This window comes from Pseudophryne corroboree, chromosome 2 (genome assembly GCF_028390025.1).
Source record: "Pseudophryne corroboree isolate aPseCor3 chromosome 2, aPseCor3.hap2, whole genome shotgun sequence".
In the NCBI taxonomy this organism is placed as follows: Eukaryota; Metazoa; Chordata; class Amphibia; order Anura; family Myobatrachidae; genus Pseudophryne; species Pseudophryne corroboree.
The window spans coordinates 280647480-280674454 of NC_086445.1; the positions used below are offsets into that span (position 1 = coordinate 280647480).

General features: G+C 47.1%; 1 protein-coding gene and 1 long non-coding RNA gene across 4 annotated transcripts in view; one reads left to right on the forward strand and one right to left on the reverse strand.

The window, feature by feature from the left end:
* The window catches only part of LOC135016368 (uncharacterized), a 52206-nt gene extending 37223 nt beyond the window's left edge, over positions 1 to 14983 (reverse strand). The window contains exon 1 of the long non-coding RNA XR_010214505.1: positions 14681 to 14983. This is a non-coding gene — a long non-coding RNA (uncharacterized LOC135016368). The remainder of the gene's footprint in view (positions 1 to 14680) is intronic.
* The window catches only part of EPSTI1 (epithelial stromal interaction 1), a 252994-nt gene that overhangs the window by 49963 nt on the left and 176056 nt on the right, over positions 1 to 26975 (forward strand). For 2 of the 3 annotated variants that reach the window (XM_063952858.1, XM_063952860.1), the window contains exon 3: positions 17608 to 17691. The exons of the other annotated variant lie outside the window; for it this stretch is intronic. In XM_063952858.1, the coding sequence (XP_063808928.1) occupies positions 17608 to 17691 (84 nt within the window). The remainder of the gene's footprint in view (positions 1 to 17607; positions 17692 to 26975) is intronic. 3 annotated transcript variants of the gene reach the window in all.

Consider the following 26975-nt stretch of genomic DNA (forward strand, 5'->3'; position numbering starts at 1 on the left):
CTGCTTCAACATCTCGCATTTATCTTCCTACACCTACAAATTAGATGGTAATCCTAAGATGTGTCGTGGGTTTCTGAACCAATGTGAAGTCCACTTTGAATTGCTGCCGCAGAAATTTCCAACGCCCAGGGCCAAGGTTGCATATATTGTGTCCCTGTTGTCTGGCTCCGCCTTGAACTGGGTCTCCCCGCTGTGGGAGCGAGCAGATGCTCTCCTGAATAATTACACCGATTTTGTTGCTGCATTCCGACGCATCTTTGATGAACCTGGGCGTACAACCTCCGCTTCCTCAGACCTTCTTCAGATTCGCCAGGGAACAAGTACTGTGGGACAATATGTTATCCAGTTCCAAATATTGGCATCAGAAGTAAAGTGGAATAATCAGGCATTGGTTGCCGCCTTCTGGCATGGTCTATCCGACCGTATAAAGGATGAGTTAGTTACCCGAGATCTCCCAGAGCAACTGGAAGCCCTAATTTCTTTATGTATTAAATTGGATTTACGTTTACGCGAACGAACCAGTGAACATTCTCGAGGTGACCTTCGCAAGCATCGAGTTATGCCTCCAGTACAGTCCTTACCCGTTATTCCTTATGAACCCATGCAGGTGAATAGATCACGTTTAACGCCTGAGGAGTGGTCAAGAAGGTTAAGGGAAAGACTGTGTCTTTATTGTGCTGCTGCTGGTCCTCTTATTGGTTCCTGTCCTGCTCGTTCAGGAAACGCCAGGTCCTAACTTGTAATGGAGGAGTCAAGTTAGGGACCTCAATTAAAGCTCCTTCTTCTCAAGATCTTACTTTGCCTGTTACCTTGAAAACACAGAATGGTCTTCAGTCTTGATCCACCTTAGTGGATTGCGGTGCTGCTGGGAACTTTATCACACAAGTCGCATTGGACAGAATCCATCTTCCTGTCTCAAAGTTGTCTCGTCCTGTCTACCTCACTGAAGTGGACGGAAGTCCTATTGGTGGGGGTTCTATCTTTCAGCAAACCAAGCCAGTGGTCCTGGGAGTGGGCTTTCTTCATTCTGAGCTCATTGAATTCCTGGTCATTCCAATAGCTACCTATGAGATTGTATTAGGTATGCCCTGGCTTCAATTACACAATCCATAATTCGACTGGTCCACATTACAGCTTTCTGCATGGAGTCCTTCCTGCTTCCATTCGTGTTTGGCTCAAGTGCATCCAGTGAGATCATCAGGTGTAAAACTTCAGTCTAGTCTTCCAGATGCCTATCAAGAATTTGCTGACGTCTTCAGCTAAAAGGCCGCTGTTGTTTTGCCTCCCCATCGAGAATGGGATTGCCCCATTGATCTGGTCCCGGGGAGTAAGCCACCTAGAGGGAGTACCTACCATCACTCTGTTCCTGAGACCCAAGCCATGAGTGAGTACATAAAGGAGAATCTTCAAAAAGGGTTCATCCGTCCGTCTTCATCTCCGGCTGGTGCGGGGCTCTTCTTCATCAAGAAAAAAGATGGAGGATTACGCCCCTGCATCGATTATCGAGGTTTAAACGACATTACTATTAAAAACAGCTATCCTTTGCCACTTATTACCGAACTGTTTGACAGAGTCAGGGGTGCTCGTATATTCACTAAGTTAGATCTCTGCGGGGCTTACAATCTCATCAGGATCCGAAGTGGCGATGAGTGGAAAACCGCCTTCAATACCCGCGATGGCCACTATGAATATCTAGTGATGCCTTTTGGGTTGAGCAATGCCCCGGCAGTATTTCAGATCTTTGTCAATGAAGTATTTAGATATCTTCTGTACGAATGTGTGGTGGTTTACCTTGATGACATCTTGATATTTTCTCGTGACTTAGTTTCCCATCGCCAGCAAGTGAAAGAGGTTCTTCGACGTCTTCGGCAGAATCATCTTTATGGAAAATTATTTAAGTGCACGTTTGAAGCTTCTTCAATGCCTTTTCTGGGATACATTATCTCTGGTACCAATCTTCAAATGGATCCAACTAAATTAAAGGCTATAGAGAACTGGTATCTTCCTACGACGCTCAAGTCAATTCAACGCTACATTGGCTTTGCCAACTACTATAGAAAGTTCATTAAAGGATTCTCTACGTTGATAGCTCCAATTACTTGCCTCACTCGGAAGGGGGTGAATCCTTCCCAGTGGTCTGAAGAAGCACTGTCTGCCTTAAATAAAATTAAACAAGCTTTTGTTTCAGCTCCTGTGATACAACAGCCAGATGTCAACTAGGCCTTCGTTCTAGAAGTGGACGCCTCAACAGTTGGTGTGGGCGCAGTCTTGTCCCAAGTCGGCACTGATGGTAAGACTCACCCTTGTGGGTTTTTCTCTCGCAGATTCTTGCCTGCAGAGATGAACTACGCCATCGGTGATCAGGAACTTCTAGCAATCAAACTGGCCCTTGAGGAATGGAGGTATCTGTTGGAGGGTGCAAGATCCCCCATTGCCATCTACACGGATCATAAGAATCTTCTTTATTTAAAGGCAGCGCAGTGTTTAAACCCTCGACAAGCAAGGTGGGCCTTATTTTTCTCTCGTTTTGACTTTAAGTTGCTGTTTAGACTAGAGATGAGCGCCGGAAATTTTTCGGGTTTTTTGTTTTGGTTTTGGGTTCGGTTCCGCGGCCGTGTTTTGGGTTCGACCGCGTTTTGGCAAAACCTCACCGAATTTTTTTTGTCGGATTCGGGTGTGTTTTGGATTCGGGTGTTTTTTTCAAAAAACCCTAAAAAACATCTTAAATCATAGAATTTGGGGGTCATTTTGATCCCAAAGTATTATTAACCTCAAAAACCATAATTTACACTCATTTTCAGTCTATTCTGAATACCTCACACCTCACAATATTATTTTTAGTCCTAAAATTTGCACCGAGGTCGCTGTGTGAGTAAGATAAGCGACCCTAGTGGCCGACACAAACACCGGGCCCATCTAGGAGTGGCACTGCAGTGTCACGCAGGATGTCCCTTCCAAAAAACCCTCCCCAAACAGCACATGACGCAAAGAAAAAAAGAGGCGCAATGAGGTAGCTGTGTGAGTAAGATAAGCGACCCTAGTGGCCGACACAAACACCGGGCCCATCTAGGAGTGGCACTGCAGTGTCACGCAGGATGTCCCTTCCAAAAAACCCTCCCCAAACAGCACATGACGCAAAGAAAAAAAGAGGCGCAATGAGGTAGCTGACTGTGTGAGTAAGATAAGCGACCCTAGTGGCCGACACAAACACCGGGCCCATCTAGGAGTGGCACTGCAGTGTCACGCAGGATGGCCCTTCCAAAAAACCCTCCCCAAACAGCACATGACGCAAAGAAAAAAAGAGGCGCAATGAGGTAGCTGACTGTGTGAGTAAGATAAGCGACCCTAGTGGCCGACACAAACACCGGGCCCATCTAGGAGTGGCACTGCAGTGTCACGCAGGATGGCCCTTCCAAAAAACCCTCCCCAAACAGCACATGACGCAAAGAAAAAAAGAGGCGCAATGAGGTAGCTGACTGTGTGAGTAAGATAAGCGACCCTAGTGGCCGACACAAACACCGGGCCCATCTAGGAGTGGCACTGCAGTGTCACGCAGGATGGCCCTTCCAAAAAACCCTCCCCAAACAGCACATGACGCAAAGAAAAAAAGAGGCGCAATGAGGTAGCTGACTGTGTGAGTAAGATAAGCGACCCTAGTGGCCGACACAAACACCGGGCCCATCTAGGAGTGGCACTGCAGTGTCACGCAGGATGGCCCTTCCAAAAAACCCTCCCCAAACAGCACATGACGCAAAGAAAAATAAAAGAAAAAAGAGGTGCAAGATGGAATTGTCCTTGGGCCCTCCCACCCACCCTTATGTTGTATAAACAGGACATGCACACTTTAACCAACCCATCATTTCAGTGACAGGGTCTGCCACACGACTGTGACTGATATGACGGGTTGGTTTGGACCCCCCCAAAAAAGAAGCAATTAATCTCTCCTTGCACAAACTGGCTCTACAGAGGCAAGATGTCCACCTCATCATCATCCTCCGACATATCACCGTGTACATCCCCCTCCTCACAGATTATCAATTCGTCCCCACTGGAATCCACCATCTCAGCTCCCTGTGTACTTTGTGGAGGCAATTGCTGCTGGTCAATGTCTCCGCGGAGGAATTGATTATAATTCATTTTAATGAACATCATCTTCTCCACATTTTCTGGATGTAACCTCGTACGCCGATTGCTGACAAGGTGAGCGGCGGCACTAAACACTCTTTCGGAGTACACACTTGTGGGAGGGCAACTTAGGTAGAATAAAGCCAGTTTGTGCAAGGGCCTCCAAATTGCCTCTTTTTCCTGCCAGTATAAGTACGGACTGTGTGACGTGCCTACTTGGATGCGGTCACTCATATAATCCTCCACCATTCTTTCAATGTTGAGAGAATCATATGCAGTGACAGTAGACGACATGTCCGTAATCGTTGTCAGGTCCTTCAGTCCGGACCAGATGTCAGCATCAGCAGTCGCTCCAGACTGCCCTGCATCACCGCCAGCGGGTGGGCTCGGAATTCTGAGCCTTTTCCTCGCACCCCCAGTTGCGGGAGAATGTGAAGGAGGAGATGTTGACAGGTCGCGTTCCGCTTGACTTGACAATTTTCTCACCAGCAGGTCTTTCAACCCCAGCAGACTTGTGTCTGCCGGAAAGAGAGATCCAAGGTAGGTTTTAAATCTAATTAAAAAATTCTGCACCACCAAATTCAAGGTATGTGCAAAACATGGGACGTGCTGGAATTTGCCCATATTTAATGCACACACAATATTGCTGGCGTTGTCCGATGCCACAATTCCACAGGAGAGTCCAATTGGGGTAAGCCATTCTGCGATGATCTTCCTCAGTTGCCGTAAGAGGTTTTTAGCTGTGTGCGTATTCTGGAAAGCGGTGATACAAAGCGTAGCCTGCCTAGGAAAGAGTTGGCGTTTGCGAGATGCTGCTACTGGTGCCGCCGCTGCTGTTCTTGCGGCGGGAGTCCATACATCTACCCAGTGGGCTGTCACAGTCATTTAGTCCTGACCCTGCCCTGCTCCACTTGTCCACATGTCCGTGGTTAAGTGGACATTGGGTACAACTGCATTTTTTAGGACACTGGTGAGTCTTTTTCTGACGTCCGTGTACATTCTCGGTATCGCCTGCCTACAGAAGTGGAACCTAGATGGTATTTGGTAACGGGGGCACACTGCCTCAATAAATTGTCTAGTTCCCTGTGAACTAACGGCGGATACCGGACGCACGTCTAACACCAACATAGTTGTCAAGGCCTCAGTTATCCGCTTTGCAGCAGGATGACTGCTGTGATATTTCATCTTCCTCGCAAAGGACTGTTGGACAGTCAATTGCTTACTGGAAGTAGTACAAGTGGGCTTACGACTTCCCCTCTGGGATGACCATCGACTCCCAGCAGCAACAACAGCAGCGCCAGCAGCAGTAGGCGTTACACGCAAGGATGCATCGGAGGAATCCCAGGCAGGAGAGGACTCGTCAGAATTGCCAGTGACATGGCCTGCAGGACTATTGGCATTCCTGGGGAAGGAGGAAATTGACACTGAGGGAGTTGGTGGGGTGGTTTGCGTGAGCTTGGTTACAAGAGGAAGGGATTTACTGGTCAGTGGACTGCTTCCGCTGTCGCCCAAAGTTTTTGAACTTGTCACTGACTTATTATGAATGCGCTGCAGGTGACGTATAAGGGAGGATGTTCCGAGGTGGTTAACGTCCTTACCCCTACTTATTACAGCTTGACAAAGGGAACACACGGCTTGACAAATGTTGTCCGCATTTCTGGTGAAATACTTCCACACCGAAGAGCTGATTTTTTTGGTATTTTCACCAGGCATGTCAACGGCCATATTCCTCCCACGGACAACAGGTGTCTCCCCGGGTGCCTGACTTAAACAAACCACCTCACCATCAGAATCCTCCTGGTCAATTTCCTCCCCAGCGCCAGCAACACCCATATCCTCCTCATCCTGGTGTACTTCAACACTGACATCTTCAATCTGACTATCAGGAACTGGACTGCGGGTGCTCCTTCCAGCACTTGCAGGGGGCGTGCAAATGGTGGAAGGCGCATGCTCTTCACGTCCAGTGTTGGGAAGGTCAGGCATCGCAACCGACACAATTGGACTCTCCTTGTGGATTTGGGATTTCGAAGAACGCACAGTTCTTTGCGGTGCTTTTGCCAGCTTGAGTCTTTTCAGTTTTCTAGCGAGAGGCTGAGTGCTTCCATCCTCATGTGAAGCTGAACCACTAGCCATGAACATAGGCCAGGGCCTCAGCCGTTCCTTGCCACTCCGTGTGGTAAATGGCATATTGGCAAGTTTACGCTTCTCCTCCGACAATTTTATTTTAGGTTTTGGAGTCCTTTTTTTACTGATATTTGGTGTTTTGGATTTGACATGCTCTGTACTATGACATTGGGCATCGGCCTTGGCAGACGACGTTGCTGGCATTTCATCGTCTCGGCCATGACTAGTGGCAGCAGCTTCAGCACGAGGTGGAAGTGGATCTTGATCTTTCACTAATTTTGGAACCTCAACATTTTTGTTCTCCATATTTTAATAGGCACAACTAAAAGGCACCTCAGGTAAACAATGGAGATGGATGGATACTAGTATACAATTATGGATGGACTGCCGAGTGCCGACACAGAGGTAGCTACAGCCGTGGACTATTGTACTGTACTGTGTCTGCTGCTAATATAGACTGGATGATAATGAGATGTAGTATGTATGTATAAAGAAGAAAGAAAAAAAAACCACGGGTAGGTGGTATACAATTATGGATGGACTGCCGAGTGCCGACACAGAGGTAGCTACAGCCGTGGACTACTGTACTGTGTCTGCTGCTAATATAGACTGGATGATAATGAGATGTAGTATGTATAAAGAAGAAAGAAAAAAAAAACACGGGTAGGTGGTATACAATTATGGATGGACTGCCGAGTGCCGACACAGAGGTAGCTACAGCCGTGGACTACCGTACTGTGTCTGCTGCTAATATAGACTGGTTGATAATGAGATGTAGTATGTATAAAGAAGAAAGAAAAAAAAAACCACGGGTAGGTGGTATACAATTATGGACGGACTGCCGAGTGCCGACACAGAGGTAGCTACAGCCGTGGACTACCGTACTGTGTCTGCTGCTAATATAGACTGGTTGATAATGAGATGTAGTATGTATAAAGAAGAAAGAAAAAAAAAACCACGGGTAGGTGGTATACAATTATGGATGGACTGCCGAGTGCCGACACAGAGGTAGCTACAGCCGTGGACTACTGTACTATGTCTGCTGCTAATATAGACTGGTTGATAAAGAGATGTAGTATGTATGTATAAAGAAGAAAGAAAAAAAAACCACGGGTAGGTGGTATACAATTATGGACGGACTGCCCAGTGCCGACACAGAGGTAGCTACAGCCGTGGACTACCGTACTGTACTGTGTCTGCTGCTAATATAGACTGGTTGATAAAGAGATGTAGTATGTATGTATAAAGAAGAAAGAAAAAAAAATCACGGGTAGGTGGTATACAATTATGGATGGACTGCCGAGTGCCGACACAGAGGTAGCTACAGCCGTGGACTACTGTACTGTGTCTGCTGCTAATATAGACTGGTTGATAAAGAGATGTAGTATGTATGTATAAAGAAGAAAGAAAAAAAAACCACGGGTAGGTGGTATACAATTATGGATGGACTGCCGAGTGCCGACACAGAGGTAGCTACAGCCGTGAACTACCGTACTGTGTCTGCTGCGACTGGATGATAAATAATGATATAAAAAATATATATATATCACTACTGCAGCCGGACAGGTATATATTATATAATGACGGACCTGCTGGACACTGTCTGTCAGCAGAATGAGTTTTTTATAGAATAAAAAAAAAAACACCACACAAGTCACACGACGAGTGTTTAACTTTTTCAGGCAATCACAATATAGTATACTACTAACTATACTGGTGGTCAGTGTGGTCAGGTCACTGGTCAGTCACACTGGCAGTGGCACTCCTGCAGCAAAAGTGTGCACTGTTTAATTTTAATAATATGTACTCCTGGCTCCTGCTATAACCTATAACTGGCACTGCTCCCCAGTCTCCCCCACAATTATAAGCTGTGTGAGCACAGTCAGATATATACATAGATGATGCAGCACACTGGGCTGAGCAGTGCACACAGATATGGTATGTGACTGAGTCACTGTGTATCGTTTTTTTCAGGCAGAGAACGGATTATATTAAATAAAACTGCACTGTCTGGTGGTCACTGTGGTCAGTCACTACTAAACTCTGCACTCTCTACAGTACTCCTAAGCTCCAGTAAATCAAGTGTCTCTGTCTCAAATCAATCTCACTCTCTCTCTTCTAATCTAAATGGAGAGGACGCCAGCCACGTCCTCTCCCTATCAATCTCAATGCACGTGTGAAAATGGCGGCGACGCGCGGCTCCTTATATAGAATCCGAGTCTCGCGAGAATCCGACAGCGTCATGATGACGTTCGGGCGCGCTCGGGTTAACCGAGCAAGGCGGGAAGATCCGAGTCGCTCGGACCCGTGAAAAAAAACATGAAGTTCGGGCGGGTTTGGATTCCGAGGAACCGAACCCGCTCATCTCTAGTTTAGACCTGGCTCTCAAAATGTCAAAGCAGATGCATTATCTCGCTCTATGAGCTCCAATGAGGAATCTTCTGAACAAGTTTCTCGGCCAGTACTTAATCCTGTTGTGTTTGCCGCTACTAATGTATCCTTAGTTCCACGTCCAGGCAAGATGTTTGTTTCTCCTGAGCTTCGTCCCAATCTCCTATCCTGGGCTAATACGTCCAAGTTCACCGGTCACCCTGGAGTCCTAAAGACTTTTAAGTTTTTGTCTCAAACCTACTGGTGGCCTCACATGAAAGCAGATATTCAAGAATTTATAGCGTCATGTCCTAAGTGTGCTCAACATAAAGTTCCTCGTCAGGCTCCTGCGGGCCAACTGTTGCCAAACTCTATTCCAAGTCGTCCCTGGTCTCATCTGTCGATGGATTTTATTTCCTTCAAAAGGGTATGATACCATCTGGGTAGTGGTCGACAGATTCTCAAAAATGGCTCATTTTGTTCCACTCATGGGGTTGCCCTCTGCTCCAAAATTAGCGCAGTTATTTCTTCATGAAATTTTCAGGTTACATGGACTTCCAACTGAAATAATATCTGATCAGGGAGTACAGTTTGTGGCAAAATTCTGGAGGGCCCTGTGTTCTGCGCTACAAGTCAAACTTAAATTCTCCACTGCCTATCACCCCCAAACAAATGGTCAGACAGAGAGGGTATACCAAGAGCTTGAGACCTTCCTGAGACTCTATATTTCTTCTTCACAGGATGACTGGGTAGATTTATTGCCTTGGGCGGAGTTTGCTCATAATTTCCATTACCATACATCCACAGACACCACTCCATTCTTTGCAGTTTATGGCCAACATCCCAGAGTTCCGGATTTTCAAGATTTACCCATCATAGATGTGCCTGCAGCTTCTTCAGTTCTTCAACAGTTTTCACAGATCTAGAAAAAGATTAATTTATCTCTCAAAAACGTATCTCATCAATACAAAGTTTTTGCTGATCGAAAAAGTCGAGCAGTTCCTAGTTTACAGCCAGGAGACAAAGTTTGGCTGTCTACCCGAAATCTCCATCTTAGAGTTCCTTCAATGAAGTTCGCTCCATGATTCATTGGTCCATTTCCAGTAGAGCGTGTCATCAACCCAGTGGCTTATAAATTGAAATTACCTTCTTATCTGAAAGTTCCCAACTAATTTCATATTTCTCTCCTTAGACCATTAATTCTTAAACGTTTCCAGAGAGTTCTTCCGGCGACTCCAAAGGTCCAGACTCATCGGGGTGTGGAATATGAGGTGGAGAAGATCCTGGACTCTCGGCATCGCTATGGTCGTCTACAATATCTGATGGACTGGTCCGGATGGTCCTGAGGAGAGGAGTTGGATCAACGCCACTGATGTTCATGCTCCATGGTTAGTCCAAGCTTTCCATAGACTGTTCCCCTTCAAGCCTCGGGGGTGTTCGGTGCCCACCCATAAAGGAGGGGGTACTGTCAGGAATCAGCGTTCTGCAGCATCTAACTTACCAGCGCGCTGGTGTGCAGGCCTCCGGAGGTCATGCCCCAGTCGCGGCTGCATGGATGCACTGTCCGTGAGCGCCATAACTAATGTCGCTGAGTACCCTTGAACCGCATCCAGTGTGTGCCCCGCTGTGTGCGTCTGTCTGGTATGGGTGCCGCCATGACACCTGCGCTCAGCTGATCCAGACACCCAATCCAGCGGGGTGTGTTCTCACAGAGTTCAACATCCAATCATCACCGAGCAAGGGGTATAAGTTCCAGTCCGTGGCTCGTCTCATCGCCTCGGACAACGAGTCACATTCGGTGTGCTAATTCTCCTGGTTCCCGTGTTCCTGTCTTCAAGTGGATTCCCTGTTGTGATTCTCATCGTCTCAATCTCCAGCCTTCATTCCTCCTGCTTGCTTCAGACTTCAGCCACAGTCTGCTACATCCATCTGCAGTAAGAGACTCTCCTCAGGTGTTTACTCATTGCTAAACCTGTGCACCTAATTACCAGCATTCCATTCTGTGCATTGCATCCAGCATTTAACAAGTTTGCTGTGTTAGGACGGTCTCCTGCCTGGGCCTTGCTTGGCTAAAGAACTTGTATGTTACAGAGACTGTGTGCTTTTTACAATTACCAGAGTTCTGTCTGCTTCAGTCATAATTACCAGTACCGTTTGCATCCAGTTTTCAAGTTTATCGTTATTTCCTATTTCTGTTACCAGTGACTTTTGAATATTCATTCCATTGGATTTAGTTACCGTTCATTATTCCTATTATCAGTGGTACCAGTTATTATCCCTACTTCAGTTTCTGTTATTATTGGCTTCCAAGTTATCATCTATTGCATTCCATCCCATCTGTTATCCAATTACTCTGTGACCTCTGTGACATAATAAATATCAGCGCATATGCGCAGGACTTTCTTCGGCCTCCTCCTTTTATACACCACACCTGCACTGACCCACTAGTGCCCCCTCCGGGGACAGACAAAACCCGAGACCTGACAGGTTTTATGCCATGGAGAAGTCAAATGTGGCATGCAGGTGGCAGTTGGTGATGGCCGTGCTTCAAATCAACAGCATCTTCACACTGATATTACACAGTGATATGGGAAATGACATGTTAGTGTTAGAGTCATTGCACCAAAATAGGGTGGTTTGGGGCATCTACCAAAATCATCTCAATTCTGCTGCTGGACCCACTGAGTTCAACTGTCATTGCTGCTGCCATCCCTACTCAATTGGCTATCTCTATGGCCTCTGTTGTGATAGCTGCCAATATTATAACATTTATGGGATATATGTGTGTGTGTGTGTGTGTGTGTGTGTGTGTGTGTGTGTGTGTGTGTGTGTGTGTGTGTGTGTGTGTGTGTGTGTGTGTGTGTGTGTGCGTGTGTTCCCCATATTATATATAAGCACAGGAATGTTATATTATCATGTGCAGAGTTAATCCAGTATGCATGTTAGTAGAATAATCTTTCACGCAGCACCCCTCCATTCTCAATTCCTCAAAGTAACAACAGTATCTGCATAAGAATATAAAAAAGGGGACGTAGTGAAGTAAGATTACATTAAATGTAATAAACAACAGAAATGAACATACTTTGAATTAACAACTCACACATTATAGATTGCCTGGCTGGAATCCCCTGCATTTTGAATACCCCTCACTGCTTAAAACCTGTATATACCTAGTCATCTGTGTGATAATTGCACCACTCATGGCAGCTAGTTCTATGCCTTCAGATCTCGTAACATCAGCTCTGATGGTGTCATTAATTGTCCTTTCCTCAGTACCACATATTGCAGGTAAACATGGTTATTTGTAATATATGGTCCTGGGGAAATAACAAGTAAGCCTCCTTTACATTGACCTTAACCTTCAGGATCATATCCAGAGATACTGTATGTCCCAATAATAACATGCTGAATTGAACTGTTTGGTGCCTATAGTGTTTTAGGGGTCCATTTACTAAGCCTTGCGTGGAGGTAAAGTCAACGGAGATAAAGTACCAGCCAATCCGCTCCTAACTAACATTTCAGGGACTGGGTTTGAAAAATGGCAGTTAGGAGCTGGTTGGCTGGTACTTTAAGTCCGGCGACTTTATCTCCATCCAAGGCTTAGTAAGTAGACCCCTAAGTCTTATACTCCTTCGTTGGGCAATATAATGGGGGTCATTCAGTTGCAGTTGGAGTTGCTGTTGCTGCTGCTTACAGTACATAGAGGCAGCAGCAATAGCACTAATATGGTAAAGCAGCAGGAGGCAGCACGGCTCCTGCATGCATTATTGATCCGAGTTGCATCCTGGGACGCAGTATCGGATCCTCTCCGACACTATCAGCTGGCAAATGGTAGCGCTTTTCTTGCCACCCTCTACGAGTAAAATCTGGTCTTCCAATTAATAAATGCCATGACCTATAATCCAACGCAGTGGTGTCTGTGTCTTTATTTCTTAGTTGATAAGTTATCTTAAGTGTATATCAAGGTTCAATTACAATGAAATAATGGACGCCTTAATAACTATAAACAAGTATTTAGTATCATAAATCTACCGCTTAGAAAAAAAGACCACCTGCCACAGTCAGACGTAAATATACTGACATCAGGCGAGAAAGGGTAAAAGATAATAAAATATTGACGTTTGTGCATGAAGTCCTGCACTTTTCAGCAGTAGGGACCAGTGAAGGTTGTAGGGAGCAGCGCTGGAGGATGGGTGTAGGTAGCGGTGCGGGAGGGAGGGTGTAGATAGCGGGGCGGGAGGTAGGGAGGGTGTAGGTAGCGGTGCTGGAGGGTGGGTGTAGGCAGCGGTGCGGGAGGGAGGGTGTAGGTAGCGGGAGGGTTGGTAGCAGCGCGGGAGGGAGGGAGGGTGGGTGTAAGTTATAACACTTACTATTAGTCGGGCGGCCGCGGCAGCCATGGACACACTAAACGCGGCGGCATTTCAAATGAAGCGCCGGCCGCCAGCCAACCAGAGCTGGCGGACCGGCAGCCAATCAGGGAAGCGGCTGTAGCAGTCGCTCCTGATTGGCTGCCGGTCCGCCAGCTCTGATTGGCTGGCGGCCGGCGCTACATTTGAACTGCTGCCGCGTTCAGCTTGTCCATGGCTGCCGCCCGCCTAATATTAGTAAGTAATATTACTTACACCCACCCTCCCGCACTTGCGCAATGTAATCCCTTGAATCCCGGGATTGGAGGCTCCAATTCCGGGATTCAAATCCCGGCATTTTTGGGCCCAATCCCGGGATCCCGCCTATCCCGATCCCGGGATTGGCCTCCCTACCCCCACCCCCCTGCACATGCACAGGCAACCTACCCGGGCTCCAGCACCACTGCATGCACCATACAGTTTGAGCGCTGTCTTACCTGCGGACCAGTACGGAGAAAGAGCCCCATAGGAAGTTACTGCAGGAGAAGAGCTGCTCGCTGCCGCTGCGTCTCCACCTGCATTAGATTCAGGCAGCCGTCTCAGTCGAGCTCCACTTGGTCAGCTGCGCCAATGCTTCGGCGGGCAGGGGGGGGTTCAAGGTACTCAGAAACCCCTGTGGGCACGTATGCGGTGCCTAGCAGGTGTCCCCCCCTCCCGCAGCAGCGGCAGCAGCAACACCTCTTCCAACTCCTACAGCCACTGCAACCGCCAGGGCCGAAACTAGGAGTTTTGGCACCCGGGGCGAGCCATTAACTTAGCGCCCCTCGCGCGCGCGCGCGTGTGTGTGTGTGTGTGTGTGTGTGTGTGTGTGTGTTTATATATATATATAGTAGCAAAAGGTGCGGCACTAAAGCTGATTCTCTGTAATTAAGAGACACACACGGTCCTGCATTTTAAACACAGGACCGTGTGTGTCTCTTAATTACAGAGAATCCACTTCAATGCCGCACCTTTTGCTTCTGTATCTGCTTACACCTGTGAGGGCACCAGCAAAATAATTCATACTACACTGGGAGTGCCGGACCTTTGGTTACACAATGTATATATCTCTCTCTCTAAACTTCATAAGGGCAAAGGGGATCGCTAGGCATTTTCATAATTTCTATTTTAATTTTTTATTTATTTGGGCTACGGATGAAGGAGAAATAAAATAATAACCCATATATTAATACATACATAAAATCACACACCAATACAAAATACATACTGTCACGCACACATACATTCACTCACATACATACATACATACATATAATCACACACCTGTACAAACACATGTATACTGACACATATGTATAGTGACACACAAGCACACATACAGATGGGATGTAGTTATGTGACCGCTGGTCACAGTACCTCCCCCTATATCCCACCCCCTTACAATCCCGACGGTCGGCATGCCGACCAACAGGGACCACTCCCACCCCAGCGTGGCGAGCACAGCGAGCCCGCAAAGGGGCTTGCTGCGCTCGCCACCCCCCCTTTCCCTCGACGGCATTCCGCTCCCGGGATACCAGCGTCCGTATGCCCGGTCACGCATACCACACCCATACAGATATGTAGTCACACACCTATTCACATACAATCACACACATGCACACATACATATAGCAGTCACAGAAACATACAGTGCCCCTTCCCTGAGTTATACTCACTGTTTAGGCTGTGCTGCTCTTCTCCCCTCCTCTCTCCCACGCTGTTGCTGGCTGGCATGGCACTGTGTGTACAGTGCCGTTTAGCCCCGCCCCCTTTTCGGAATTTCTGTTCACTGCAGCAGTGGCTGCAATTATTAAAGTAACTGGCAGTGGGGTGAGCGGGGGAAGGGGGTGGGGGGTTAGTAATTTGTCCCCTGTGCCCCCTCTTAATGCGTCTCTGCTGTACCGATCACTGCACGCTGCAGAGTTGAAACTGAAAGTAAAGTACAGCTCCCGGCAGCAAGGGCTGCTGGGAGATGTAGTTTATTTTCAGTGTCATCTCTACGATGCGGTGAGTTTGCCTGCTGGCTAGGCGGGAGCTTGCAGAGTCTGGAGCTCGAGCTCCCCGGCTGTATGCTATCGCTGCCGCATAGGGAGGGGGCGTTAGGGGGGATTAGTGACAGTCTCGGCGCCCTCTCCAGTCTGGCGCCCAGGTCACATGCCCCCCTAGCCCCCCCCCCCTAGTTTCGGCTCTGCAACCGCGCAGAAGGACTAAGCGCTGGAGGGACATCGTGGCCGACGGGCATACAGGCATGAATCAGTCTGACTCATTACAGCCGGCACAGACCTGAGACAACGGAGGCGAGATGCCCCCTTTAGGCCAGGAGCCCGGCGGCAGCCGACTCCGTTGCCTCCCGGAGTTCCGCCTCTGCACCCTTGTTTATGGCATAGCGGCAGTGATGGGGAACCTTTGCACTCCAGCTGTTGTTGAACTACACATCAAAGCTTGACCTGATACAGTTTTAGCATGGCCAAATAGCAAAACTTTAGCAGGGCATGCTGGGATGTGTAGTTCAACAATAACTGGAGTGCCAAGGTTCCCCATCACTGAGCCTATGTATTGGATACAGACAAACAACACGTCACACTGAAGTCATGAAACAGTCAGTATGCATTTAATGTCGGTTGTGTTTACAAGCTGTTAGTTTAAATTATCTGGAAATGAGCAAACTTTTTAACTTGACTAAGGCAATATACATCTTTATACCATAAATTTAACAGCTGCAATGTGTAAAATGTGTACTGCAAACTGCAGGCTTTTGCAAAATGGTTGCTTTACCTAAAGCTCAGCTCACACATTACTGTACTTTGAATAATTCATGTACTTGAAAATAAGCTCAACAGCTCCCTATAGAGAACATTTTCAGGAGTTGTTCATTAAAGTGACATCTCCGTAAAAAAATCCCAGACAATTAGGAACAAATTTGCATATTCCAAAGTCGCACGGTCAAGCTGTTTTGTTTGATGCCTTATGACTGTATTACTCCAGTGACAGTATCCAGATCTTAGATTCATTAAAATGAGACAAACGCACAAAATAGCTTTTTTCTTTTTTTTTTACAACTGTTTATTATTATTATGCAGGATCTCATACTGCCTGGGAAGCTGCAGGCACAGCATTACAAATTAGTGACTTCCGATATGTAAGCTGGGGGCCGACAAACAGATACGTCCTCATTTGTGTATATCTAAGGGAATTAAATTTAAGTATATTACATGTTGAAGTCACTTTGCCAGATACTCCTTGAATTGTCTTTTTTTATGTTTGTTTTTGCTATAAATGCTACTGTAAGAAGTGTATGTATTATTTAACAGCTGTTTTATGAACTAGAAATTAATTAATATTGACCTCTACAGTCACTCTACAGCAATAAAGAGCTTTGTTAGGGAGATATAATATTTGTTTGGGGGTGTATGTATGCCGAACACCGTGCATGTATGGGGGAAATGTATAATGGGCACTGTGTGGGTTTTGGGGGTGTAAGTAAGCTGGGCATTATGGGGTGCAGGTATGGGGGGAGTGTATAATGGGCACTGTGCGTGTATGGAGGGATGTACATGCTCTGGGCATTTTGCAGGTATGGGGGGAGTGTATAATGGGCACTGTGCGGGTATTGAGGGGCGTATATACTCTGGGCACTATGCAGGTATGGGAGGAGTGTATAATGGGCACTATGTGTGGGTATGATGGACACTGCCACATTCCCTACTCTTTGCATCATTAGCCGCAGCGAAGCCCTCCAAGCAGCCATTCCATGAATCCTCCAGACCAGGAGCTGCTATTGAAGTCCAGCCATGCAAAGATGCCTCTTCTCTTCAGCTCCTCACTGTGATGCTGAGCCACCTTGTGTATATGCTGAGTACCGGAGTCGCCTTCACAATATGCAGTGTGCCAAGTCTGGATTCTCAATATCGCCATACCCAGCCGTGGAGTCCAGAAGTGAAAGGCGCTGACAACGGCTCATCTCCACTTCTTCTAGTCCTCCCGGCAGTCTGGCTATTGAAAGGGCCCGGGAGACATCACAGGAGCCATCAGATTGACCACAGTCCTCATTTTAGGGTGAAATATGCGCTATAGAGCATATATACAATGCCTGTAAGACACCGGGGCCTCTCCACCTGTGAACAAATTAGCAGTGGCTGACTAGAGAAAGCCCAGAAAAGGTCCCAACAATCCTGCATTTTTTTTCTAGCCACCCCCATTTACCCCCCCCCCCCCCAAAAAAACGCTGACTACTTGTCACTCACTGTGCGAATAAATCCACTGTGCGTGCGCTGAAGGTAACCAGTCTCAGAGCATGCGTAGGTGCATAGTTCAGCTTTGCACAGTGGCAAAAATCTGCTCCACTGTGTATGGCAGCGATATTGGGTGCACCTCCAAATCAGGAACAAATATGTATGTACATCTCTTGCTGTGTGATTAGAATATTTAAAGTCATACTTTCTTATTAAATAATTAGAATAAAATAAGAATTGCTGTAGCCTCTGACATTCATTGTGATCTTACTTGTGGTTGTAAATCTTAAACCTTCAATAAAAATACCTTTGAAAAAAGAAATAATATTCAGTTGTTCTGCATCAACAAACCCAATTTTGTTGTCTTCCAGTATCCAGTAAAGAATTAGAGGAATATGAGCGCATGAAGGAAGCTAGGAGGCCCGGGCCTGTAAGCCTCACTCCAATGAAGCTTGGTGAGTGAAGTCAGAGGGATAGATAAATGAAAGATTGGGGGCCAGATGCATCACCGCTTGGAAAGTGATAAAATGGAGAGTGAAAAAGTGCCAGCCAATCAGCTCCTAACTGTCATTTTTCAAACACAGCCTGTGGCATGGCAGTTAGGAGCTGATTGGCTGGCACTTTTTCAATCTCCATTTTATCACTTTCCAAGTGATGATGCATCTAGCCGTGAATTTTGTTCCCTACTATGTTCACTTCAGCTGATTTTTAACATGAGTGTCACGATCCGGGTATCTGGACGCCATTTCTTACCCATCAGATGCCTCCTAAGGCTGGCTCAGCGCTCCAGGACCGGATCCCATCTGTTATCCTAATGTTCACATTCCTGCATCCTCTCCTGTCTCTCTGAGACGCTGTCACAGTAACGCCTTATTACATCTGGCATGGCGTCTCCCGCGGCCTCCGCCGCCGTCCCTGAGCTTCTGCATGCAGAGTGTCAGAGTGGCGATTACGTCAGCCGCGGCCTCCGCTGTGTCCGCGTGGTCGGATGTGCACTTGTCAGCCTGGCGTCTCCTGTCTCCAGTGGCCGGCGCCGCCATTACTGTTTTCATTACCACATGGATTACAAACCAAACTTCCCTCCAAGTGTCTGCATGGGCGCAGCCATCTTGGATTCTGTCAGCTGATCATTTCCTCCAATCTGTTGTCAGTATTGTTAATCTGCATAATTGCCTAGCCAATCCCTTCCTTGCTGCAGGTATAAATACACTGTGCCTGAGCAAGGAAGGCGTCAGTGCTTTGGTTGTCAAACCTAGTTCCTGTTTGTCTCTCTCCTGTGATTGTCTTCCAGGTTCCAGCTCCTGTCTCAAGACTTCCACCATAGAGACCCGCACCAGCATTCCACCTGCGGTGTAGCCTGACTCTCCAATCCATTGTGGATTCATCTGTTTCCAGCTACAACATTACCTGCTTCCAGCTCAGCTTCCAGCAGAGTACAGCTTCCCTTAAAGGGCCGGTGTCCTTTCTACACTTTACCACTCTCCACCGGTATTATTATTTCTCCGCTCTCAAGTTCTACATTTCAGTTCATATTTCATCGCTCCCAAGTTCATTTATTATTTAACTGGTTCCAGCCAGTATCCACTCCGTGCTAACAACAGTCTGGTTCCAGCCAGTATCCACAGCAGCTGTTTTACCTTCAGCAACCCAGCTTTTCCTGGAACACCAGCTGGCACAATCCTGGGTTATCTCCATTGCTACAGTCGGGCCTGGTAAGGACTTTCCATCTAGAAGATCATAAGAACTATCTCACACTACCAGTGCCCTGTGGCTCCTGCCATCCTGTAGTACCCAGGAACTGTATTTATTATTTGCTGACTTTTACGTTTTCTTTTACTGCTGCTGTGTTGCGGAGTTGTCATAATAAACATCATTGACTTTTATCTAAGTTGTCGTGGTCACGCCTTCGGGCAGTTATTATTCATGTTACTTACATGTCCAGGGGTCTGATACAACCTCCCAGGTTCCGGTACATCTCAGCCCCTACAACTGAGGCTGCCTCCCGTCAGCTCAGGCCCTCAGTTGTGACAGTAAGCACTGACCTAATGAATCCAGCCGGAGACCAGGATCAAGCGGCCAGGCCGATGCAAGAACTGGCAGCCCGACTAGAACATCAGGAGGCTGCACAGGGCCACATCATCCGCTGTCTCCAGGATCTCTCTACTCGGCTGGATGGGATTCAGACAACTCTCCGTGGATCAGGCGCATCTGGTGCGTCAACCACAGTGACTCCAGCTATAACCCCACCCACCTTACCCATTTCTGCTCCACGTCTTCATCTTCCAACGCCAGCAAAATTTGACGGATCTCCAAGATTCTGCAGGGGATTTCTCAACCAGTGTGAGATTCAGTTTGAGCTACAACCTGGCAATTTTCCCAGTGACCGTACAAAAATTGCCTACATCATCTCTCTTCTCAGTGGCTCCGCCCTTGACTGGGCATCACCGTTATGGGAGAGGTCCGACACCCTGCTATCTTCTTACACTGCATTCGTGTCAACATTCAGGCGCATCTTCGACGAGCCAGGCCAGGTAACCTCAGCTTCATCCGAGATTCTCCGTTTACGCCAGGGGTCACGTACTGTAGGACAATATCTGATACAGTTCCAGATCCTGGCATCCGAACTGGCATGGAACGACGAGGCCCTGTATGCTGCATTCTGGCATGGCTTATCTGAGCTTATTAAAGATGAGTTAGCTACCAGAGACTTACCTTCTAAGTTAGATGAGCTAATCTCACTCTGCACGAAAGTTGATTTACGTTTCAGAGAGAGAGCAACTGAGCGTGGAAGATCATCTGCTCCAAAATCTTCTGCTCCTCCTCCTCGTCAACTGTCACCATCTAAAGATGAGCCCATGCAAATTGGCCGTTCCCGTTTAACTCCTGCTGAGCGCCGAAGACGTCTCTCTGAGTCTCTTTGTCTTTACTGTGCAGCTCCGTCTCACACCATCAATGCCTGTCCCGAACGTCCGGGAAAACTCCAAACCCTAGCTCGCCCAGGAGAGGGCCGGCTAGGAGTAATGATCTCCTCTCCATCTCCTCATGATTGTAATCTCCCAGTCTCGCTTCAAGTTGCTCAACGTTATCGGAACGTCATTGCTCTCCTTGATTCCGGAGCAGCTGGGAACTTTATTACTGAAGCCTATGTTAAACGGTGGTCCCTACCCACCGAGAGACTTCCTTCCTCCTTTTCCTTAACTGCCGTGGATGGCAGTAAAATTTTTGATACTGTTATTGCTCTAAGGACTCTACCAGTTCGTCTGAGAGTGGGAGTTCTTCATTCCGAACTTATTTCACTTTTAGTGATTCCAAGAGCCACACATCCTGTGGTCCTGGGCCTTCCATGGCTCCGTCTTCACAATCCTACAATTGATTGGACGACTACGCAAATCCTGGCATGGGGTTCCTCCTGTGCAGAGACATGTTTGTTTAAAGTATTGCCTGTCTGTTCTTCCTCCCCCAGGTCGTCTGATGTTCCACCTCCTCCATATCAAGATTTCACGGATGTGTTCAGTAAAGCTTCTGCTGATATCCTTCCTCCTCATAGAGAATGGGACTGCCCGATTGATCTCGTTCCAGGGAAGGTTCCACCTCGAGGCCGAACTTATCCGTTGTCTCTGCCTGAGACGCATTCTATGGAGGAATACATTAAAGAGAACCTAGCAAAGGGGTTCATTCGACCTTCTTCTTCCCCAGCCGGCGCAGGCTTCTTTTTTGTAAAAAAAAAAGATGGTGGTCTGCGGCCGTGCATCGACTACAGAGGTTTGAACGACATTACCATCAAGAACCGTTATCCTTTACCCCTGATTACTGAGCTCTTTGACAGAGTTAGCGGAGCTACCATCTTTACAAAGCTGGACTTGCGAGGTGCATACAATCTCATCCGGATCCGTGAGGGTGACGAGTGGAAGACCGCCTTTAACACCCGTGACGGACATTATGAGTACCTCGTCATGCCCTTCGGATTGAGCAATGCTCCAGCTGTCTTCCAGCATTTTGTCAATGAGATTTTCAGAGACATTCTATACCGTCATGTTGTGGTCTATCTAGACGATATCCTCATTTTTGCCAACGATTTAGAGGAACATCGTTTTTGGGTTAAAGAGGTTCTGTCCCGTCTCCGTGTCAATCATCTCTATTGCAAATTAGAAAAATGCGTCTTTGAAGTCAAGTCCATTCCGTTTCTAGGGTACATTGTGTCCGGTTCCGGACTAGAGATGGATCCTGAGAAACTACAAGCAATTCAGAATTGGCCGGTACCCTTAACCCTCAAAGGGGTCCAGAGGTTCTTAGGGTTCGCCAATTATTACCGAAAGTTTATACGAGACTTTTCCACCATTGTGGCGCCTATTACTGCTTTCACCAAGAAGGGTGCTAACCCGTCCAAGTGGTCTGAAGAAGCCATGCAAGCTTTTCATCTTTTAAAACAGAGGTTCATCTCTGCGCCTGTCCTGAAACAGCCTGACATCGACTCTCCTTTCATCCTAGAGGTGGATGCCTCCTCCGTTGGAGTAGGAGCGGTGTTATCTCAGAGGGCTAAAGATGGCCATTTACATCCTTGCAGTTTCTTCTCCCGGAAGTTCTCCCCAGCTGAGCGCAACTATGCCATTGGCGACCAGGAGTTGCTAGCCATCAAGCTCGCTCTAGAAGAGTGGAGGTATCTGTTGGAGGGAGCTTCTCATTTAATCACCATACTTACAGACCACAAGAACCTTTTATACCTGAAGGGCGCACAATGTCTCAACCCTCGTCAGGCCAGATGGGCACTTTTCTTTTCCAGGTTCGACTTTAAACTCCAGTTCTGTCCGGGCTCTCAGAATCGCAAGGCCGATGCCCTTTCCCGCTCATGGGAGCAAGAAAATGAGTCAGAGTCTTCAGACAAGCATCCTATTATAAATCCGTTGGCATTCTCCACGGTAGGGATGGACTCTACGCCCCCATCAGGGAAAAGTTTTGTGAAGCCGATGCTAAGGAAGAAGCTCATGCATTGGGCCCATGCTTCCCATTTTGCCGGACATACAGGTATCCAAAAAACCCTGGAGTTTATCTCTAGGTCCTATTGGTGGCCAACTCTGAAAAAGGACGTCTTGGAGTTTATTGCATCTTGCCCAAAGTGTGCCCAACATAAAGTATCCCGCCAGTCGCCTGCGGGGCAACTGGTTCCACTATCCGTTCCCCGTCGACCATGGACCCACTTGTCGATGGATTTCATTACAGACTTACCCATGTGCAACAAGTTCAATACCATCTGGGTGGTAGTTGACCGGTTCACCAAGATGGCACACTTCATTCCTCTCACCAGTCTTCCGTCAGCTTCCAAGTTGGCTCAAGTATTCATACAAGAGATCTTCCGACTCCACGGTCTTCCTGAAGAAATTATCTCAGATCGAGGAGTTCAATTCACAGCCAAATTCTGGCGAAGTTTATGTCAAGTCCTCCAAGTCAAGCTAAAGTTTTCCACGGCTTACCATCCTCAGACCAATGGTCAAACCGAGAGGGTGAATCAGGACTTGGAGGCCTTCCTCCGCATCTATGTGTCCTCCTCTCAAGATGACTGGGTTCAATTACTTCCCTGGGCCAAGTTCTGTCATAACAACCAGTATCATTCTTCATCTGCTTCAACACCATTCTTCACTAACTTTGGATTCCACCCTAAAGTTCCTGAGTTCCAACCGCTTCCAGCAACTTCTGTTCCCGCAGTGGATATCACCTTGCATCAGTTTGCCAATATCTGGAAGAGCGTACGATCAGCTCTGCTCAAGGCATCGTTCAGGTACAAGAAGTTTGCGGATAAGAAGCGTCGAGCAGTTCCTGCTCTCAAGGTGGGTGATCGGGTATGGTTATCCACGAAGAATTTGAGGTTAAGAGTTCCCAGTATGAAGTTTGCACCTCGCTATATCGGTCCTTTCAAGATTGAACAAGTCATCAATCCTGTTGCTTACAGACTCCAGTTGCCTCCCTTCTTAAAAATACCCAGGACATTCCATGTTTCCCTGTTGAAACCGCTGATCTTGAATCGGTTTCATTCCTCACTTCCTCCAACTCCGAAAGTCCAAACTCAACGAGGCGTTGAGTATGAAGTGGCCAAGATCCTGGACTCACGTCACCGTTACGGTCAACTACAATATCTTATTGACTGGAAGGGTTATGGTCCTGAGGAACGTTCATGGACCAATGCTTCTGATGTCCATGCTCCTGCCTTGGTCCGGAGATTCCATTCCAAGTTTCCTCAAAAGCCAAAGAAGTGTCCTGGGGCCACTCCTAAAGGGGGGGGTGCTGTCACGATCCGGGTATCTGGACGCCATTTCTTACCCATCAGATGCCTCCTAAGGCTGGCTCAGCGCTCCAGGACCGGATCCCATCTGTTATCCTAATGTTCACATTCCTGCATCCTCTCCTGTCTCTCTGAGACGCTGTCACAGTAACGCCTTATTACATCTGGCATGGCGTCTCCCGCGGCCTCCGCCGCCGTCCCTGAGCTTCTGCATGCAGAGTGTCAGAGTGGCGATTACGTCAGCCGCGGCCTCCGCTGTGTCCGCGTGGTCGGATGTGCACTTGTCAGCCTGGCGTCTCCTGTCTCCAGTGGCCGGCGCCGCCATTACTGTTTTCATTACCACATGGATTACAAACCAAACTTCCCTCCAAGTGTCTGCATGGGCGCAGCCATCTTGGATTCTGTCAGCTGATCATTTCCTCCAATCTGTTGTCAGTATTGTTAATCTGCATAATTGCCTAGCCAATCCCTTCCTTGCTGCAGGTATAAATACACTGTGCCTGAGCAAGGAAGGCGTCAGTGCTTTGGTTGTCAAACCTAGTTCCTGTTTGTCTCTCTCCTGTGATTGTCTTCCAGGTTCCAGCTCCTGTCTCAAGACTTCCACCATAGAGACCCGCACCAGCATTCCACCTGCGGTGTAGCCTGACTCTCCAATCCATTGTGGATTCATCTGTTTCCAGCTACAACATTACCTGCTTCCAGCTCAGCTTCCAGCAGAGTACAGCTTCCCTTAAAGGGCCGGTGTCCTTTCTACACTTTACCACTCTCCACCGGTATTATTATTTCTCCGCTCTCAAGTTCTACATTTCAGTTCATATTTCATCGCTCCCAAGTTCATTTATTATTTAACTGGTTCCAGCCAGTATCCACTCCGTGCTAACAACAGTCTGGTTCCAGCCAGTATCCACAGCAGCTGTTTTACCTTCAGCAACCCAGCTTTTCCTGGAACACCAGCTGGCACAATCCTGGGTTATCTCCATTGCTACAGTCAAGCCTGGTAAGGACTTTCCATCTAGAAGATCATAAGAACTATCTCACACTACCAGTGCCCTGTGGCTCCTGCCATCCTGTAGTACCCAGGAACTGTATTTATTATTTGCTGACTTTTACGTTTTCTTTTACTGCTGCTGTGTTGCAGAGTTGTCATAATAAACATCATTGACTTTTATCTAAGTTGTCGTGGTCACGCCTTCGGGCAGTTATTATTCATGTTACTTACATGTCCAGGGGTCTGATACAACCTCCCAGGTTCCGGTACATCTCAGCCCCTACAACTGAGGCTGCCTCCCGTCAGCTCAGGCCCTCAGTTGTGACAATGAGTATAAAATGAATGTAAAGATAACCAGTAGTGTTACACATTTGATATTATTGTCCTTTTAAATAAGGGCTGCTTCTACAAATATACCCTACATGTGTTCTCATCTAGTACTGACTGCACTAACAGGATCATTGTCAATGGGAAACATTCAGCTGTTCAACAATATGTGTGGCCAAATGGTATATTGATGGTGTCGTTTGGGCCAAACAGCAAGCTCATGTGTGCCCAGCATTAGTTGATCTTTGTGGTAGCTTCTTAATAGCTTATGTAACTTAACCTCCAAATGTCATATTTGTGGCATCCTTCTGAAATCGCTGATTCACCTTTGGCTAAGAAAAGCTGCATTTCTGCTTTGACAGATTGTCAGATTGACAGATTTGACAGATTAGCACATATGGCAGTACAGCTACACTCCATTTCTGTGCCTTTTCCCTCACTTCTCACAAATGTAATACCACCTAGAGTTTTCAAGTTGTGGACATGAAACATGCGGATACAATTCGGTTGTTTTATCAGCTGCAGTAATTACCACTTAACTACCGATTGTTTGCTCAAAACCATTCATAACATTCTTTTTTTTTTTTTTTTAATGGTATTCAATATAGTTTTAAAAGTATTTTTTTAAATGTTTAAATATATTTTTCACATCTGCAGAACAGATCTCCTTGTCAAAAACTGGGGGACACAGTGGGGTGGCGTGGTCGCATGTGATCTGACCATGCCAGTTAAGTGGTTAATGGGGGTGTCCAATGGAGCAATTTAATTGTTCCGAGCACCACTTAATTATTGCACTTTTTGCGTCCAAATAGACTGCATTTAGCCGCATATAGCAGCTAAACACATCTAAGGAAGATTCCATACGGCGAAAAGTCCCATTTTGGCATCCAAACAGGACACTTTTTTCACATATTTCTGCTCACCACCTCAGGAGGCAGCCAGCAAAAATATCAGCACTGGCGGCCCTCCAACCTGAATGGAGTAACAACGCTGCCGGCCAATTCCACAAATATGCCAATTTGAGAATTGCCACATGCGATGTGGGGGTCACTTTTGACACACGGGTTTACTTAAATACTTTAGCTGCCACCAGCAAGAGGAAATTAGCATATAAACGCAAGGTAGCCTTTGCTTCTACCTGTCACACACAAGCTGCAATACTTAGAAAAGTAGGTAGACGTGAGCCACACGGGCCCTGAGTTCATAAGAATCACAGAATCAGAACTAAAATTAGATATTTAATTTCAAGAATACTTCAGAGCTTTAGTTACAAAAAGGTTACAAAGATTATTAAGAATATTTTAAAAACACACACAGAATACAGCAATCTCAATACATGAAAAGGAATAAAAAAAATACAGAAACCCTAGCTCACTTACTCAAACAAATTTAGGTATTTCTGCTGTGAGGGATTTCACAGAATAACTCAGGTTATCGCCAACATTGTTGAGTCCCCAAGATATCACACTTTCTGTCCCCATGAAGGAGACAGATATAGTCTTCAGCTCCAGCAGGCCCCCTCCCTTGGGATTGTTAACTACTTCCCTGCTGGACACTACACATACACCAGTTTTACATACTTGGTGCTTGGCAACAGGGAAGGGGGGAGGGAAGGGGTGTAGCCCAAAGACATACTGTAGGAATCTCTTTCAAAGAGAGTGAGGTCTGGGCCCTGGGGGGCAGTGCGGATGGTGTAATGGTTAGCATTACTGCCTCACAGCACTGAGGTCATGCTTCGATTCCCAACATGGCCCTAACTGTGTGGAGTTTGTATATTCTCCCCGTACTTGCGTGGGGTTTCTCTGGGTACTCCAGTTTCCTCCCACAATCCAAAAATATACTGGTAGGTTAATTGGTGTGATAGGGTAGGGAATATAGATTGTAAGCTCCACTTGGGCAGGGACTGATGTGAATGGCAAAATACCGTATATACTCGAGTATAAGCCGACTTTTTCAGCACATTTTTCTGTGCTGAAAAAGCCCCCCTCGGCTTATACTCGAGTCAATGGCTGCAGCAGACGCCGTGGGCTGTGTGGGCGTCCGCTGCAGCCGGCTCCAGGACAGACACTAGAGGTCATTATTGACCTCTAGTGTCTGTGCGCGTTGCTATGGGAGAGACGTCATGACGTCTCTCCCATAGAGATGATCGG